Source organism: Eptatretus burgeri, chromosome 9, assembly GCF_056783735.1.
Source record: "Eptatretus burgeri isolate ZD-2024b chromosome 9, Ebu_testis_v1, whole genome shotgun sequence".
Taxonomy (NCBI): domain Eukaryota; kingdom Metazoa; phylum Chordata; class Myxini; order Myxiniformes; family Myxinidae; genus Eptatretus; species Eptatretus burgeri.
In genome coordinates this window covers 69027175-69048079 of record NC_140969.1, presented here as the reverse complement: position 1 = coordinate 69048079, position 20905 = coordinate 69027175, and the positions used below count along the sequence as shown (strand labels likewise).

Below are 20905 nucleotides of genomic sequence, written 5' to 3'. Positions count from 1 at the left end.
TCCGCCAACAACCCCCTTCTGGTAAAACTACCAAAATCACGAATCACTGCTCATCTTCACTCTTTCATTCTTCTTTTTTCCCACCTTTGGAATAAACTTCCTCACTCTATTCTTTCCCATTCTTCCCTCCAGGCTTTCAAAACAGCTGTTCACCACCACCTCTTATCTTCCCCCATCCAAATCCTCGATCTTTTCTACCCCCGATAATCCACCCAAGCCCACTTCCTTCATTTCTCCTACTTTCCTTCCTGAAAGTCCCTGTAATGTCCATCTTCTCTTTGCCATGTTCCCCATCCCATCCCCATCCCTCTCCCTTCCACAGTTCACCTAACGTGTCTGTTCCCCACTGTTTTGTCCCTTCCACTCCTGCCCCTCTTGTCTCATGCCCCCTTGCTGTGAGTTGTGTGTTAACTCTCATACGAGCCTCGACCAAGGTATACAAAAAAAAAAAAACCTGAATCCTTTCATCTCCTCTCCCTGTTAAGGCTGGAGTTCCCCAAGGCAGTATTCTGAGCCCAGTCCTATTCCTAATCTTCATCAGCAATCTCTCTGACTCTCTAGAAAATCCTCTATCTCTTTGCTGACGAATCCACCCTCTGCCATAACATTCCTCATCCTTTCGAGATGCAGGCAACAGCCTCTTCCCTTTCTTCAGACCTTGACTTCCTTCACAAAATCACAAGCTGATCAAACACTTGGAATATGTCTTTCAATCCTGACTAATCTCACGCTCTCGCTCTCCAAAAGAACCGTCTGGCCAACCCTCCTGTCTACTTTCTTAACAATCTTCTTGAAAAAGTTCAGTCACATAAACTCCTGGTTCTCACGATCAGCCATGATCTTTCTTGGGCAAATCACATTTCAAAGATGGCCTCCAAAACCATATGCAGACTGGGTCTCCTGAGTCGTACAAAGACTTTCCTTGGCACGCCTGAACTCCTATCCCCCGAAGAGGCCTCAATTAATAGCTTGATGGACTACTGCTCTCCCTTTTGGGCTGACACCCCTGCCTCACACCTTTCTCAGTTTAGTGCCATGGAAACAATGGCCTTCAAGATTATTGGAATCTACTGCGATTAACTGAGTCCATGGGCTGACCACTTTGCCATCACAAACAGGTCGGTTGCTCCACTGTCTTCTCCTGACTCCTTTCTGGTGTTGCACCCTCTGCTCTTTCCATGCTTTGTCCTCCCCATATTTCTGAAGGGTGCACGTGGTCCACCATCAACCCCCTTCTGGTTAAACTACCTAAATTCAGGGTCACTGCTGACTAATTTGTTCCCCTTTTTCCCCATCTGTGGAACCAACTACCACATTCTCTTCAATCTCATTCTTCTCTCAAAGTCTTCAAGAGAACTCAGTTCACCACCATCTCAGGTCATTCCCTATCAAAAACTATGCTCTTTTCCACCCCCATCAACCCCCCCCACTGCTCCATCCATCCCCTACCCACAAGCCCACCCACTTTCAAATTTCCAATTTTTTCTTCCTGAGAGTTTACTTTTGTATCCATTTTGTCCACCCCATGCATCCTCTCCTGTTCCTCATTCCTCCCCACACCCATTGTTTGTCCAATTCTCCCTCTATTGTGTTCTTCAGACCTGCTGTTGGTGTTTTCCCCTCTCTCTACTGTTCCTTTTGTTCTGTCGCATCCTGATCTGTGAAGTGTTCTCGCTCTTCCATGAGCCTTGACCTTGTATACAAAAAAATACATAAATAACATCTATATATATATATATATATATATATATATATATATATATATATATATATATATATATATATATATATATATATATATATATATATATATATATATATATATCTGCAAAAGAGTAGAGTACATCAAAATCAAATTTAAAAAAATCAAGTCTGCCAGGGTTAAAATCGTCCCACCGAACTCCCAGACTCAGAGCAGACGCTCTAACCACAATTCCACTGGCACTTTATTTGTAAATGTCTTCCCTTTTGTGCTATTTATTTGTTAATTTTGTGTGTTATGCTTTGTTCCTTTCTTTATTGTTCTCAGATGGCATGAAGTACATTGAGAGAGCCCTGGAAGATGCAAGCAGGATAAATATGTCTGCATCGGATTCTTTAAATGAAGCTGCTGCATTTAATGAAACGCTCTCAAACATGGCCAAAGGCATTCAAAACTTGGAAGATGCAAACAAGAAAAATTTGGAATCTATAAATGATGCCAGCAAAAATGGTGAGACCTTTTCCTGTTCCCATTGGAACCCTGAGTTTATGAAGTGGTGAACCCAGGTTCAATTCTCTTATTCCATACGTTGTTTCCCATTGTCTCCTCATGTCTTCATAATTGATGTAAAAGTACTGATGTTAAATAATGTTTTTGCCCTGCATGTGATTTATGTTCAAATCCCTTTATGAACCTGAATTCAAACACTATGTAGGAAATTATATTTGAAAAAGATTTTCTGAAATTTGTTAAATAATTAATGTATTTGTTTGATAAAAACTGCCGCAATGAGGAAAGAATTGAAGAGTTTTACGAGAAGTTAAATTCCCTGTTAAACTCTTCACTTCTTTCCTTATTGCAGTTGTCCCCCGGGTCAACAGTCCTATTGCCATGGGTTGCTCCTGTCCGGTTTGCCCATTAATGTCATGGATTGTATCCTCGCTTGGATGCATCCGAGCATTAATGTCATGCAGATATATATATATATATATATATATATATATATATATATATATATATATATATATATATATATATATATATATATATCCTAGTCTAGTTTGACCCCATCGTCCTGTGTTTCCCCTGTCCAGCTCGCCCATAATACCGTGGGTTGCACCAGTCTGGCTTGGTTATATTGCCATTGGTTGCATCCGTCCAGCTAGGTCCTATTGCCATGGACTGTCTTTGTATTTATGCTTCTTGTTTAAGTATTTTTCTTGAAGCAATAACATATTGTCGTGTCCACGGCGATTAAACACCGACCTGTACGGATAGCCGAACGGTTTTTATTCGGAAGCGAACAGCCGAGATCCTTGGAGATTCTGGCATACGTGGGATGGAAGGCGGTGGATGCATTTACCATTACGGAAGCACAAGGGTTTATTCTCAAACCCACAAAGAATGGGTTCTCGAACACAATTAAGTTCAACAAATAATGGTTTAATAAAAAATATATCAAAGATTTATAATGAAAATAACTTGAGTGATAATGAAAATATATCAAAGCATGAGGAAATGAAAAGTGAGGTAAAACTAAATCCTAATTTGAAATGTCTCCACTCAGTCACAAAAACAAGCCTGGTGTTGGCTTAGTGGTTAGGGTAGTGGCTTGGGATCCTAGGGTCCTGAGTTCAAGCCCCGTTGGCCGCTGAATTAATACACCAGGAGGTTCACTCAGCCTGTCATCATTCCGAGGTCGGCAAAATGAGTACCAGTGCACTGGTAAGGGGGACACTGCATCAGCGGCATAGCCGTGTCCCAACCAATGATGCAACCAGCAGCCACAGGCTGCACTCGATAGAGAGAGTTACAAAAACAGACGGGAAAGATAAAAATAAAATAAATTCCTCCCTTTATGCCGGCACTCAGCTTTGTGTCCAGAGATGACCTTTTGGAGCCTCGCAGTTGTCGAGCCTCAAAGCCACTGTGCGGGAAACACAGAAAATGGCGTGGAGTCACTCTCTGCGTGGGAAATGCACCAGATGGCCTGAGGATGCTCTCCGTGGCCACATACGTGAGACAATTAATGTGGGCAGTCCTTAATGCCAACAGCCCACCAGCCATCGTTAAAGTTCCTTCTCACGATCGAAATTGTCAACACCGCTCCTCTCACAGCACCAGTTCCGCTCACAGCAAAGGGTGCGGCCTTCCTCTTTGATCCTCCAACAAGGGATACTGCTGAGTTTGAGCTGAGAGACACGCTCCTCTTCTTCTCTTCCACTCTTCTCAAAACGCACAAACTTCACGACCCAGCCGAACAGTCAATGACTAGTATCTTGCTCCAGCGCGTGAGCAAATTTTCACAACACAAACAACGAGAATCATGCAGTCTTCTTGACCGTGCTGAGGAGAGGTAAGAGAGCGACCCTCTGTGTTCCGACCACCGTCTCCACTTAATCATCCTCCCTCTGATGCCACACCAACCAATCCTCAGCCTTGAGTGTGTGGCCTGCCGGTACGAAGCTGGGAAGGTGAGGTTTTTGCTTGCTTGGAAACGTTCGGCTCTGTTGTTGTTGTAAAAACGTGGTTCTTTTATTTCCGGCCTTGTAAATGCAAAAACTTAGGAAAAGGTCACAGGTGGCAATCACATACTGGAGGAAACTAGCCTTAGACCCGACCTTGTTAACACAACGCCATCACCCGTGTGGTGACACTTAATCTTTAGCTCTCATTTTTCCCTTGCATTGTTGCATTGTTTAAATTGCATTGTGACACAACTTGTTTGCCACAACATGTGGTGACACAACTTAAATTGTATTGAGATCTCTCCGACTCATCCACGGACCATGCTAGACTATACAATCATATCTTCACTATGGGATTCCTCCATCTACCCCCATAAGCGTAACATTATCCAATGCCTCATGTAGCTCGTTTCATCGTAAGATCTCTATCGAACATCGGTTCGATCCCAGAGAGGTTGGCCTCAACTAAAAACTGCCTTTTTTTTTTCTTTCTTTTTTTCCTTTTTTTTTTCTCAACTAAAAAAAATCTTGGAGCATAGACAAAATGGTTCAGTCTTTCCAAAATATATCTGTCACATGTGATTGTGGCACGGTTGTAATGGTCCAAATGTCTGTTTCCTTGTTGTAAATCAATTCTTCCCAGTTCCATATGTAGGTGATGCATGACGTCATCACTGCACACTGAAGGAAGGGAGTACTTGGTTTTTACTGTTTGTTACTTGCAAAATCAAAGATTTTTCAAGTATATTGGTCATTTGATTTTATTATTCGGTCTGGCTGTTTGTATGTCAATCACCTACAGGTCACAATTTAAATCCGATCTTCACCAAGCTGTGGAGGTAGTCTCAACAAAGAGGCCTCTTGGTTTTGAGGTCAAAGGTCATCTTGAGGACAACTTTCTAAAATCGTTATTTTTCATCCGATTGACTTGAATTTTGAAGACGATTTGCATATTGTGTCACTGAATTTGAAAAACAACTATTTAGATATCAAAATGTCAAAGGACAACTCAAGGTCAAACTTCTATGATCATCATATTTCATCTTAAAAATTGTCAATTTACATCCTATTAACTTGAACGTTGAACAGGATTTTCACAGTCCATCACTGAATTGTGAAGGCAACTGCTTTTAAGGTCACAAGGTCAAAGGTCGGCTCAAGGTAGAACTTCTAAAATCATCAAATTTCATATGAAAAATTATCATTTTCATATGATTAACCTGAAAATTAAGCAGCAATTGCATTGCAAATCTATGAATTTGGAAACCAACTATTTTTGAGGTCAAAAGTTCAATGGTCAACTCAAGGTCAAACTTCTAAAATCATCAATTTCAATCTGCAGAATAATCAATTTTCAACCGATGGACCTGAGCTTTGATTAAGATTGTCAATTTTAATCGTAATGAAATGCACACTTTGATGTATCCATGGAAACCTTTGGAGAGGGGGGTGGATTTTGCAAGTATCGTGCTCTGCCCGACATTTTTTTCTTGTTTTCTTGTTTGTCTGGGTGATATCTCCGCCAACCTTTAAGCAAAAAATCTGAAATTTTGGGAAAAAAGTGAAGATGTGCTTTGGCAAAAACTTTATTTTTTATTTTTTGGTTAATGAGTTAATTAATCAGTTAATTAATTATTATCGATTTATTAATAACATTTATTTTCTTTCTCCTCTGGGCAATATCTCAGGCATCTTTTGAGCTAGGAAGCTGATATTTGGACATGGTAGTGAACAAGTGATTTGGCAAGAAAGGGAATTTTTGATTAATTGATCAATAAATTAATTAAGTATTCATTTTTCAATGAATGACTTAATTTTCAAAAAGTTACATATTCGGATGAAACGGTGGTGATTTTGGGATGCTATTTGCCAATTGATTGAGAAGTTCATTATTTTATGTTTATTATTTATTTATTTTATGCATGCAATTAATCAATAAATCAATCAATTATTGTACACCACTTCCTCCCAATTCTGTCTCCACATGCTGCATGGTATGCTTGGTATTGGCTTAATGGTTATGGTGCTGGGCTTGGGATCTGAAGGTCCTGAGTTCAAATCCTGCTCAGCCATTAAATTAATACCAGGTGGAGTTGACTCAGCCTGTCATCCTTCTGAGGGTGGAAAAATGAGTACCAGCTTGCTGGGATTATTGAGCCATTCGAGTATCATGTGTTGGAGTGGCGACCTTTCCAGGATTGTGCCCAATAGCCAAGGAGATTGCTTCGGCAGCACCAATGCTCTGTACAGAGTATGGTCCCAATGGATGGATGGTGCTGTGTGGCAACTAAGTATCATTTGTACACATTCACCTCAGAAGCACACTGCTCCCTCCCAATTCCATTCCCTGTGCTGCACGGCGGCATCGCTGGGCGCCAAGGGCACCCTGGAAATGTTGCGCGCTGGAGGATTTGTTATTTATTTATTTGGCATGGGGTCTGTGTACTTTAAATGTACCTCTACTTGTCTGTTTCTTTGTCTCTCAGGCCCCCCTAACAAACGGACGCCAACGTTGTCAGACGGAATGAAAACCCGTCATTCTTGTAACAAAAACAGCTAAAATTGAAGAAAAAGCGGCCGAAATTGAAACCAACACAGTAATGACGGTTCCAATAGCAGATATAACCGAAACCAACACGTTTATTCTACACGCAAGAAAGGTCGTGACGGAGACAAGAACGGTCAATCCCGAAATAAAATGGTGGGGAATGGAAGCAACATCGGTTATTTCCGTCGCGAAACGGCGGAGACCGAAGCGAAAGCGATTCATTCCGGTTACCATAACGTGGAAAACATGGCGGCTTGAAAATGTTATTGAAGTTATGGTAAGTTAACTTTAACGTAGTCTGCCTTGAATATGTCATGTCTGTTAATGAAAACCCGTTTGTGGTACGGGATGTTATACAAGCAGCGATAAATGCGCCATCTTGACTTAATGTGTGGCTGACATTTCGTGAAATTCGTGCCCCCGTACTGCAGCGATCAGTGACGATTGATCGTTTATATTTGCAAGAGGTAAAACTTGATAGTAATAATAAATTGCAAATTCCAATAAAATAACAAAGTTAATATGAAGTAAAAACTGAAAAAGATCCCATACACGATCCCCTATGTTGAACTGGGCATACACAACTCGCGATCCTTCACTCAGGGGCTCGAAATACAGGCAAACCAAACATTATCATCACAACAAAATTCGGTTTAACAAAGTGTTAAAACTACATCAGGTACTACTCACTATATATTATCTATATTAAATTTATGTTCGAGGCACAAGCACTAAAAATTTACATACCGTAACAGGTCGTTCGACTGCATCTGCCATCTTGATCGCACTACAGTAACCGGAATGAACCGCTTTTGTTTCGCTCTCAGACGTTTCGCGACGGAAATAACCAATCTTGCTTCCGTTCCCTCCGGACCTCTCAGTGGCATACAATATGTAAACTATTCAGCTTGGCGTATGTTCTCCACGGAAAGGCATTCCATTTCGCCAAGTTGTCACTCTATGAATGATTTTTCATTTATTTGTTGCTGGATATCACAGACTATTGTCTACTATTAATAAACTAATGAAAGAGATAAATTTTCCTACGTTTTGAGTTGTGAAAAACAGTGGGTGGAAATGTTGTTGATCACCTTAACCTGATGGTGGCTCACATGGTTTGATGTTGTTGTGACAATGGTAAGTGTCATTCAACCATTTAACAACAGATGGGTTACTCACGATCTTATTTTTCTTTCATATGTAGCACAAGGCTGCGGGGAAGTATCATTGGCTGAGGGCATGGTGATACCACTGATGCAATGCCCTCTGTAGGTTAGGGAAGGAATTTGCAATTTGTTCATGGTGCCGACGAAAGCACACCTTTTCTTCATGAAGGACACCGTGGGATCTTTAATGTCCACCAACTAATATCAGATATGTATGGGAGCATGCGCCGGAGGAGGGCTTCACTGCATCCACTTTCCATGGGTACTCCAGGGGCCTCCGTCTGGCCATCCACCGGTGAGATGCCTGGCTCATCCCCATCTCCTTGAGATGCTAATCAACCTGCTGCAACCACGAGGCATGTGGTTGGCCCCATTCGCCTCCTCCACTCATGAGGCTCCCTCGCTGAGAAAATCTGGTGAGCAGGATCAGCATCAGGAAAAAGAGCCACATGTCCATAGACTATGCAGATAACAAATCTCATTGAATCTCTCTCAGCAACCGCTCGTTGGACACAAAGTCTGACCAGCGATAGCCAAGGATTCACCAAAGAGACCTGGTGCCAAAGGAATTAAGTCTCCTTCTCAGATCCGTGGTCAGAGTCAGTCTCACATCTGTAGAGCAAGACTGGAAACACCAAGGACTTGAAGACTCGGACTTTCGTCCTCTTGCACAGGTACCTACAGTGCCACAATGCATTATCCAGTGAATCCATGACTCCCCAGGCCTGTCCAAAATATCTATTGACTTCTGGCTCACAGCCAGCAGTGACATGAATATCACTGCTAAGGTAAATGACACTCTCCATGACCTCAACATCCTCACGACAAACAGGTACAGACAAGATAGCAGCATCAAAGATGTCATTGAAAGCCTGGATCTTAGTTTTGACTCAGGAAACACATAATCCTAGTGGCTCTGACTCCTCATTCAGCACCTCAGGGGCCCCAAAAAGATATCTAAAGTCTCTGCAAAGATGACTGCATCATCTGCGAAATCAGGGTCAGAGATCTTGACATTCCTAAATGATGCACCGCAGCTTGATCTCTCTGACATCCTCCCCATAATCTAGTCCATACAAGTGCTGAAAAGTGTGGGGGCCAGCACACACCCCTGACAAAGTCTAGTAACAACTGGAAATAAGTCAGAGATGGTATCACCACATCTCACAGCATTCTCAGTACCAGATCATAGTTCAGACATCAGATCGATCAGTTTTGGTGGCACCCCAGGAAGACCAAGAATCCTCCAGAGGGCATCCCAATTCACTGAATCGAACGCTATGTAGAGATCAACATAGGCTGCAAGCAGCCCCTGCTGAAACTCTCGTCTGTGTTCAATGAGGACCCGAAGAGCAAGGATACGGTCAATGATTGACCTCTTTGGTGTAAAGCCTGAATGCTCTGGGCACTAGTGCTCAAGCAGATGGTGGCAAACCCTATCAAGAATCATCGGAATAAAGACCTTGCCCGGCACTGAGAGCAGCATAATCCCTCAGTAGTTGTTGCAGTCCTTGCAATCACCCACCCTTCAGAGAGGGACAATACGGCCCCTCTTCCAGTGAGTTTGGATGATGCCTCATGCTTGTGTTCCAGACAGAGCACAAAACTGCTTGCAACGACTCGAGTGCAGTATTTCCACCAGCCTTGAGCAGTTCAGCATGGATGCCACAGATCCCTGGAACTTTATTCCATTTCAACTGGTTCACCACAGCCTGTGCTTCTACAAATGAAGGTGGATCACAGTTGATTAGAGGGTTAGCAATAGCGATAGTAACACCCCTAACATCCAATTCAACAGCTGGTGGATCAGCCTGTTACAGTCGATCAAAGTATCCAGGCCAGTAGGCCTTCACTTCGGACTCCTCTACCAAGAGCCCACCACCCTCCACTCCAACTGCAGTGCACCGAGGGATCGGCTTGGAGGAACGCAATGCATGAATTCCGCTGTAAGCAGGATGAGAATCACCTGACCGCAGGTGATGCTCTACCCCCTCGCAGATTCCTCGCACATGTCCAACCTCAGCACACATAGTTTTACACATCAACTCCTTGAATAGCTCACCTCTGCCGTTAAGCCTGGCCCTGCGACTCTGGTGAATCATATCCAGTGTCTCTTGAAAGACAATATTCTTCTTTGCCCTTTGGTGAGGTCCAAGACATCAACCGGCGACATAAAGGATGGTGGTCTTGAAGGCACTCAACAATGCTTCAGGATTCTCCAAAACACTCAGACCCCTAAATTCCCACCCAGCATGTTCGCAAACCCCTCAGATACCCTCTCATCCTTGAGCTTGCCAAAATCAAGCCTCGGCTGGGATGGTACCATTCTCCCTGATTTAAGCTGCAACTTCAGAGTTGCGACAACAAGACTGTGGTCTGTATTGAGGAACTGAGCACTCCGGTTGACCCTGCAGTTCTGGATCATCCTCCAGCGACCATCAATGAGCAGTGAGCACATAGTCAATCTCCTTTGCCACACCACCAGTGATGGAATACCAAGTCCCGATGAGCCTGTGAGTGCTGAAACCATGAACCAGCCACCGTAAGCCCGTGACTTCTTGCAAAGTCAAGGAACTTAGTGCTATTCTCGTTCACAGTTCCAGACCCATGAAGACCAACACATGTCTCATAACCTTCCCTATCAGTTCCCTTCGATGCATTGAAATCCCCCAAGATGAAAAGAGTGTCTCACCTGGGGCACTGCTCAACCACAGACTCGAGCATGGCATAGAATGAATCCTTCACAGTGAGGTCACTCCCCTCAGTCGGAGCTTAAACAGAGACGAGGCAAACGACACTCAAGGAGTGATGAATCCTTCATCTCATAATACGCTCTTTGACCGGTGTTACCTCAATTATCATTGGAGTCAGCTTATTGGGCACAGCTATAGCAACTCTTTGGGCATGGCAACCATCAGAGCGATGAGACCAACAGTCAGTGTAACCACCCACCATGATCTCGCCACAATCCGGTCTCTGAACCTCAGAGAGCTGCAATACCAATGTTCAAATGCTTGAGCTCGGATGATAACAGACAGGTGATAATCCTCTCAGGGATAGGACATTCCAGGCACCCACCCGAAGGGACTGCCTCAGGTTAACCCAAGGAGGTCACCGTCTGGTAGACGACACTTCAGCACCACTCCGCCACACACCACCGCAGTCTGACCCAGGAAGTTCACTCTGTGGTTTTCCCCCTATCATCAAGAAATGGGGTTCCCGAAGGCTTTGCCCTAATCCCGTCATCCGTTGAGCTGCTCTGCGAAGGGCAGCAGCACAGGAGGTACTCCCACAGAATGGGTTTTCATTTTTCTTTGCATTTGTGGGTTTTGTAGAATGTAGTGTTTGACGGAATGCCCAGTTAACATCCGTCTGAGGGACGGCACAAACATTGATGAATCACCCTGCCTGTGAAACACCAGGATAACAGTTTATAGCTGTGCCGAGATTCGAAACCAGGCTAGACAGCTTACTGGCGAGTGTGGTGACATCTATGCCATCCTGCCAGCTATTCATCATTAGAGAAGCTTTTATTCAAAGTGTTTATCTTCCCCAGCTGTGTATCATTTCCACCCAATATAACCACAATCTGTCTTTGGAGAACATCATTAAACTTGCTGCATTCAAGCTATATCTTTCTAGACCATTGCACTTGCTGTGTTTGAGCACATGTATCCTTGGACTCGACAATTATGCTTGGTGCATTCGAAACGCTCAGCCTACCAAGGCTGTTGGTAAACAAAAAAAATTAAAAAGATGAATCTTTATCTTTTATTTCCAAACCCAACCTTAGTGACCCAGCTGAATGAGACATTGTTTAAGGCACAGTCTCAGGTGAGTTTGCTGTCAAGGATCCAGAGAAGCCTCAAGGACCTGAATGAGCAAGCAAAGCACAATTTGTCTGAAATAAAGGAACTCATTAAACTTTCACGCGAGTTGGTAAACAGAGTGAGTACCTTCATCCTAGCTGTTCTGAAGTGTGTACCTGTGATGTCCAAGCAAGTATATTGGTTCAAAACAACCTGCAATTTAAATTGAATTCGATCTTGTTGATTTAATTAGGTGTTGTTATCTGTAGGTTCAAATTGGTCAATTGTAAGCAAGGAGAGCTGTTTGTTGTACATTCGCCGTAGGATCGAGATTGAACCAGATGTTGTTAATTGAATTGGATCTTGTTTATTGAATTAGATCTTATGTGCAGGTTCAACTTGGTATAAATATATTTGTCAACGAGCCAGCATGAGATTTGATTTCCAAATTGAGGGACTAAAACACACTAAGGTTTCAGTTAAACTGATGTCTGAAATGTCTGGAATCGTGTGATGGATATGCCAGCATTGAGTTGCTTTGTCCTGGACATATGCATTTAACTGAATGTTCAGTATTAAATTATACACATGCTGATGTATAGTTTGTAGGGGTTTGTACCAGAGGTTAAGATATATTTTACGGAATACAACCGAAAATGCACTTTTTTCTGAACCATATGTTTTTGCAATGATAAACGACAAACTAAAAAATGCAGAACCATGTGGTTTTTATTAATTCTGAAAAGTATGAACATACATTTTGTAAAATACAAATGTAGTTCTAATCATCATCACCATCACATAAATATTCTGCATCCAAGTTATTCAGCTTATCGTCATCAGCCATATTTAAGCAGGTCAGCAACTAGCAGGCTGCTTTGCGTTTCAAATTGTTCAAAATACACCTGCAGTCGAGCCAGCGAGCTCAAACACACCTGCATCATAATGGACCAAGGATGACCTCTGGGGCCGGAGAACCTGTCAACCATTTAATAACAAGACATCCTTCTTCGTTTATTAACCAGCCATGTCATTCAGTAAGGTCGATAACATTAGACAAATTCGAGGCTCCACCTATAGATGGCAGCCCAATAATGTGCTCGAACTGTGTCCTGCAACAGAGTATCTTTACATGGTGGCAGCTGCCCAGATTTCACATCCCCTCCCAAATTATGCTTTTACGAAACATTTGGTACCATGGGTCATTCACTTTGTCCATCTTGGTGTTGCTGCAGTATGTTCGACAAGTGAATAATTGAATGGTGTTGAGCACTTCTCTGGGAAGTTCCCAATTGCTACCGAGAGATGACGAGGCTTACTTAAACCTCTGACCTCGAAGAAGAATTTTCATCACTTTCATCTTTCCTTGTCCGGCCAATGCACTTACAGTCTCAAACCCAGACCAAGGATGTAGTCCAACCAATGCAGTGCACACATAAGCTCACAGTGCTGCAACCAATTTTGAAACATCGACAAGTCTGACACGAGTTGATATGCCCTATCAAATATTTTGCCATTTATAGCCATGCCCAGGCTCAGGCAGATGATCAATGCACTTATATTATCTGCAACACAGATCAGAGCTGGGATATTGGTTGGACTTGAGAACCTCAATGTCTTGGCAATTGTCAGTCAGTCTGATGGAATATTGGTCCCCACACATGATGAATGTGTGTGTGTGTGTGTATATATATATATATATATATATATATATATATATATATATATATATATACATATATATATATATATATATATATATATATATATATATATATATATATATATATATGTATATATATATATATATATATATATGTATATATATATATATATATATATATATATATATATATATATATATATATATATATAGTTTTCTTCTTCTTCTTCTTTCGGCTGCTCCCGTTAGGGGTCGCCACAGCGGATCATCCATATGATGCGCATAGTGATTTGGCACAGGTTTTACGCCGGATGCCCTTCCTGACGCAACCCTGGTCGCCTCTTACGACACAGGGATATGGTGCACCTATTTTAACCGGGGCATACACTGGTGCATACATACATACTATATATATATATATATATATATATATATATATATATATTTATTATTTATTTTTTTTTACTATATATATATATGGAAAAAAACATAGAGGGATGAAATCTCAAAAAACAACCAAACAAGGTAGGAATGACATCATATTACGATGCCACACTCCACCACAATCCTCTTACGGATTACCATCACGACATCTTTCACATTTGACATTTGTTTGTGGGGTTGTGATGGAACAATGTCAAATATATATTTTTGTGAGTGTATTCGCGGTTTTTCACGGGCGTTCTCACAATTTTTCACAGGATTTTTGATTTTCCCTTGTGAATCATATTGTTGTAGGCCGGGTGTCGGTGGCGAGAATGGCCACTAGGTGAGGAAAGCTTGCGTCGTCTCCCACCAAACTCCCCAGAATTGTAGGCCGTCGCTCGGATAACTCCGTGAGCCGGCGGGTCATTGAACCGACCGTGCTCGCCAATATTTCAACCGCGTAGTGTAGCGTCTATTTGTCTTAACCAATTTACCTAGTTAACTACGCGATTTCGACTACCGGGGAAACCATGCCCTCGGCACATCTTGCTCGAACCGGGTCACTCTACCGACTGTGGTAGAGTTCCAACTACCGACTACCAACTCCGGTTCGGGTGCAGCCGAGCGAAAACTGCCAAAGCCGTGCCAGCTACAATTGGCCGATTACTGGGGATAAAACCCCATCTAAACTCAGATCCGAACCATGCTCGACCAATGCAAGAAGGGGCAGAAACGGACTGGGAATATTCCTGTGATGATTTATTTACACTAAATGAAGACACAAAGCAAGACTTAACGCGAATAGGCAAGCAAGGAATATTTACAATGATCCAAAAACACTTATTCAGTTCTACTTAAAAGACGGGCCCAAACGCAGACACACACACAAATGAAAAAAAACCAAAGTTCTTTATTGGACCCTCGCAGCCGAGGAGAGAGACAAGCTGGGGGTCAGAGTTCGGATGGGTACCTGGCCGTCGGAGAAAAGGGGTACTCCGTGCTGCGGCACCTGACAATGGTCGCTGGTTTGGTCCCCAGTCTAACGTGTGGGACTCGAGCTTCGTGGCGGAGCTCGGGTGGTGAATGGCCGGGTCCACAGAGGGGGGTCTGGGTCGCTCTTTCCTTCCTTGTAGAGGGCCAGCAGAGACACGTTCGCCCCCTCAACGACCTTCTGCTCAACCCTCGTGACAGCCCTCTTAACAACCAATGTCACCACCCCCTTCGTAACAACCTTCGTAACCCCTTCGTAACAACAAAAACCCTTTCGTGACAGCAAAAACACTTTCGTGACAGCAAAAACCCACCAAAACTCTGTAAGTGCTCGGGGATTTATCGACCTCCCTCAACGGGGAGGGGCCCTTGGTGAAACACACCTCGCTGTCCGCCTTTGATTGGACAGGGTCCTACGGTCCACCCTTCCAGGGCGGAGTCTCGGCCCCTGCCGGGAAACCCCAGCCACTCTTCCACGCGGGTTCATACTTGACGAGCAACGGTATCAATGTTGCAAAGGTCGTTGTGAAAGAGTTACAACGTCTGTGGAAGCCGAGACACCGGAACCGCGAGATCTTGCCTTCGCACGCCAGGGTGCGAGAAGGCAGCTGGTTGGTGGTGGATCGTGCTGGGCTGAGGGGTCATGCAGATGGGATGGTTGTTGGATGGCTTGTTAGATGTAACAACCTAACTAAAAGAAATCGCAACGCACGCCTTTGATTCTCCCACTAGACAAAAGGAAGAGGATCTGACTGCACACATACTTAACGACATAACTGAATTTTGGGACATCTGTATGCTGAATGCAAATGGTTTCCAGATCCGTAACAAATATATATATATATATATATATATATATATATATATATATATATATATATATATATATATATATATATATATATATATATATATACATATACACTCTATCCTGTTAGAAAAGCCTCCACAGAAGGGAATGGATGTGTTTTATCCCAATTTTATTCCATTGTGCATCTTCTCGCTGAACTTGCCATCACATGCTTGAAGAATTAGGGTTAAAATTCAGGGACTTTTATTTTTCTTCAAACTTTCTCTATAAATTGCACACTCTTGCAACATTGTGACAAATATCACATTATATTCATCATAATGCTCTAATATATCATATTACATTTCAAATTATTTGATGGCTATAGACTAATTATTACCTTCGCCATTGAAGGTAAACAGAGGTTATGTTTTCACCCCTGTTTGTCTGTCTGTCTGTCTGTCTGACTGACTGTATGTGAGCAGGATAACTCAAAAAGTTAGGGACGGATTTGGATAAAACTTGGTGGACAGGTTGTGTGTGGAACAAGGATAAATTGGTTCGATTTTGGTGAAGATTGAGATCCGGATACGGGATTAAAAAAAAATTTGATGCAACTCTTCACCATTGAAGGATAGAGCCAAAAACAATATGCTGTATAACATGATATCTCAAAACGTTGTGGAGAGATCATGACAAACGTGGGTAGATGAGTTGGGTAGGTGACCAGAACAACCCGATTCGATTCTGGTTCATGTCCGGATCCAGATCCGACCTATCAGTGAGATACAAAACGTAAAGTATTGCAGCCTGGTGGAGAGGTATATGCTCTACCGAATACTGTGCTAGTTACTATAGTTATTGTGATTTGCATGAGGACACTTTATAAAATTCAGGCTAAAAAATGGTACAATAAATTAAATGACCAAGCTTTAAAGATGGTCTATAACATTACACTCAGCTCGGATTCTGGCATGTCCATCACACGATTCCAGACAGTTCTGACATCAGGCTAACTAAAAACAATTGTGACTTTTAGCCCTTCAAATTGGTCGTGAAATCCAAAATGTAGAACCCTGGCAAATCGACTGTAAAACAAGGAAAGCTGTTTGCATTTGTGTCTGTGTAGGATTGAGATTTAATTGATCTTGTTGATTGAATTTGATGTTATGGATTGAATTTGATGTTATGTGCAGGTTCAAATTGGTATAAATGTAAGCAAGGAAAGCTGTTTGCGTACCTACATGCCACCATTGAATCTCGGCAAACATAATCACAACAACCTCACATTCCAACTGAATCCCCAACAACTCAACAACTCTATTTTCTTCATTGGTCAAGATGCCAAGGTAAGAACAAACAAAAGTACAAACAATAGCATTGCTTTGTTTGTAATTTTGGGGTTTCATTTAACATAATTAGTTTTGTTGTTTTCACTGCATCTTTGTGATCAAACAATGAAATCCTAAAACTAGCAGAGTACCCACCCTACGGCAATCTTTCTCCAGGCATGCAACACGTTCTTCTGATGCATACCTTTATTTGGGCGGTGTATTGGCAGCTGACAGCTCTCGATAGGCAAAATAAATAAATAACCCGGATTACGTGCATGAAGCAAAAACATACTGACTGCTTATCATTCAAAACACCTCACTGCACTGGTATTTTGTACCAGTGGTAACATTGTATTTTGTACTTCAAGGGGCACTGTGGCTTTATTGCTCAAAGTTCTAACTTTTTGCAGTCGATGAAAATACACCAAAGTTACTGGATCCAAAACAACTCCCACTGAAGGAGTTGCATACCTTTATTTGCAATAAATAAGGTATGATGCAATAAATGTATGCATCTTCACTCTCATACGAGCCTCGACAAGGTATACAAAAAATAAAAATAAAAAAACTCCCACTGAAGGATAAAACAATCCTGTGGGGAACTTTTATGTGTTTTGGGGAATGAAGCCATAACTCACGACCAGTTTAGCTCTCAGTATATCAGTTAATTTGACTCAACACTGAAAAACTAAATCTTATCTTCAGACATAATTTTGAGAACAAAACAAAAAATGGAGAGAAACTTTAAGCTGGAACAAAACCATTGCACCTTGAGAGGTCCCTTGGGGGGGTGGGAGACATCCAACAGGCCACACTACCCAGGCATAAAGGCAGACTACCATTATAAGCACAAGCTTTTATTTTATTTATATTTGTCGAGATTGATTTTATTCTACATTCTTGATGTGAAGAGTGACCGCACAACACTCACAGAAACTTTGAGGCTCCAAACCTGCATCCTGCTGAAGGTTGGCTGGTCTCTCTGCAATCATGACTTTAAAGTTATCTGTGTCATAAATTGATTAACATACAAAAGAGTGCATCCCAAAGAAATTAACATTCACAAAAATACATCCTAAAGAGGTTAATGTTCACAAGATTGTCCGAAACAAGATAATGTTCCCTTTCCTCCTTTTATCAGTGTGTGAACCTGCTGTTCTCAGTCATTTACCTTCTTCATGAACGTAGATTTCTGAAAACAATTTTTTTTTTAAACATTTAAATAAGTACTGCCAAGAACCTAAGCCAAACTCTAAATTCCATAGAATAATGAGTTGTGTGGTTTACCACCTTGCCTTTTTGTAAAAAATGTATATTATTGTGGGAATGCCTTCCAGGGGTTAAGATTGCAGAGCATAAAGGTAACTAGTTATCTCCTTTTTAGGTCATCTCTACAGAGATGACCTAATAAAGCCGGACCAAATGTCCGTACGTCCGTCCATCCGTACGTCCGTCAACAATTTGTCTTTCCGATCTTGATGAAACTTGGTCTGTGGGTAGAGGTCGATGAGTGTTGCACAACGATATAACTTTTGTTCGGGTTCAAGGTCAGGGACGAGGTCACGTAAGTTATAAAAACCGCCATTTTCAAAACCTATCTAGTCTGCCATTCTACAAGATATTTGGCAACTGTTTATTGATTATGATAGTAAAAAATATTATCTTGTATCTAACCGGACAGATTTTTGAATTTCCTTCCCGTTTGATCGTCAAGTGATCTGGAAGATGGCCAAAAACGCCGATGCGATTCGCAACGAAGGAAGGAGAAATGAAATATAAATATAAAACACATTTTTAGCCTTTTATATTTATACATTTTCCGCCGAAGGAGCAAAAGTTTCAAAACCCGAAATGTAAACGTCGGCATTTATTTTCAAAATATAATTTCGTGCGTGCGTGCGTGCCAAAATGCCGAGTCATCTTTAACCAAACTGCGTAGTAGAACTGCACAGTAGTCCGGTCATGGCGTCTGAGCAGTGGCCAGCGTGGTTCAGATTGACTGTGGTTTCTGGGGCGAAGCTGATTGTTAAGAAGTATGTCCGTGGTATAAATTTTTATTAACTGTATTGGTGATTTAATCACGCAACATTTTGACAACGACTATACTGGCCGAACGATTGCATCAATTCAGTGCATCAGCAGGGATGATTCGCAGGGTCCTCTCGATCGTGCCGATATCAAACATAATCACCGGCGGACGTAGGGCTGCAGACTGTGGGGCGAGGCCACGGATCCCGGATGGGGGGATAAATGATAAATTATGCTACATGCTTTGGGCTTTCTGATTAATATATCATTGAGTACATTCCATAATTAATGAATTAATAATTAATGAATCTGGCATACAAAATGTTTTTTCATACCTGACATGTTACTTTGTGCAGTGTCACGAAACTTCTGTGGAATTAATAATTAATGAATTTGCTTGCTCTAACGATTTTTCAAACCTCAATATCTCTATAAATACTTGACCAATTTTCATTCTGAAAGTTGTATTATAATCAGTGAAGAATAATCTACAGGATTGTCATAATCTCCGAGAGCTAAGCCTATTTTTTTCGTTTTTTCTACAACTGGAAGTGAAATGTCCCCAGAAAGTGGACGGACCGGAAAACCACGTATTGCACTTACTGGTGATTCTGATGTGTTACTCCGGGTACTAAATGAACAATACATATTTATTAATTATGTCATTCGTAGTATTATCCCAGTGTATCTCTGTGAACTATTTCAATCTAAACAGTTAGTTTGGACTGTTTCACGGTTACCTGAACTGAACATTGAGAAGTTGTGGTATTATAGAGATGACCGTCACCCCCACACGGGGGGGGGGGGGGTAATTTTATTAATGCATGTTTTTGCTTGTGTGAGATAAAATAAACATATGATGAATTGCTTTGTTATTTGTCGAAAAATCAGCCGTCTTCCTTCCCTGCATGTTCGTGTCTAAAACCGCTTTGAGTTGGCCATGTGACGTCATGGGGCAGAACATAGCCCGTGGGGATAGGTGGGGACAACCGGGGTGCTGGATGAGATGTACCTTGGACCTCAGTGTGGGAAGTTACGTGGTTTGCTTCTGTGCAGTCGGCATAGCAGACACATCCTGCCACTCAGTGCTCCCCCCCACCCCCCACCCAACCTCTACAACCCTGCCATGTCGTGCCTGCGCTCCCGCATCCCACACAATCTTGACCGTGCCTGCTCACATGCATTGTAAGTTTTTTTTTTTCAGCAAACGGACTGTTGCCCGTCATGCTGTAAGTTCCTCCCTCAGGCCTGCTGTGCTCTGTCGAGGGCAGCGATGGTTTTTCTTGTCTCATCACCATCCTTTCTCATTTCTTTCTTTGTGGTGAGTCTGAGGTTTCAAGAATTATATACAGTGCCTCAAAAATGTATTCGCACCCCTTGACTTTTTCACATGTTGTTGTGTTACAGCCTGAACTTAAAATGGATTAAATTGAGATTTTTTTTTTTTGTCACCAATCTACACAAAAAACCGCATAATGACAAAGTGCAATTTTTTTTTGGTGAAATCCGTTTGTGCTAACACCAGTGTTTTGGTCCCACCAGTCAGATTACATGGCAGTGGAGATGCATAATGGTATTGTGTACTTTGCATGGAACTTGGGATCTGGTGACAGTCAAGTGCAATATCCCAGGCTACGTTTAAAGAAAGATACCAACACTGTAAAGAAAACTTTACAAATTCATCAAAAATGAAAAGCTGAAATGTTTTGAGTCAATAAGTATTCAACCCCTTTGCAAAGACACTCCAAATTGAGCTCAGGTGCATCCAACTTCCTTTGATCATCCTTGAGATGTCTCTACAACCTGATTGGAGTCCACCTGTGGCCATTTCAATTGCTTGGACATGATATAGAAAGAAACACACCTTTCTGTATAGGTAAGGTCCCACAGTTGACAATGCATGTCAGAAAAGAAACTCCACCATAAAGTCAAAGGAACTGTCCTTTGAATTCCGAGAAAGAATTGTGAGGAGGCATAGATC

General features: G+C 42.0%; 1 protein-coding gene across 1 annotated transcript in view; it reads left to right on the top strand.

Moving 5' to 3' along the window:
- LOC147020301 (laminin subunit alpha-1-like) overlaps nt 1–20905 on the top strand; it is a 309126-nt gene that overhangs the window by 223557 nt on the left and 64664 nt on the right. Inside the window, exons 42-44 of the mRNA XM_085895590.1 lie at nt 2030–2212; nt 11678–11832; nt 16759–16911. Of these exons, the coding sequence (XP_085751716.1) occupies nt 2030–2212; nt 11678–11832; nt 16759–16911 (491 nt within the window). The remainder of the gene's footprint in view (nt 1–2029; nt 2213–11677; nt 11833–16758; nt 16912–20905) is intronic.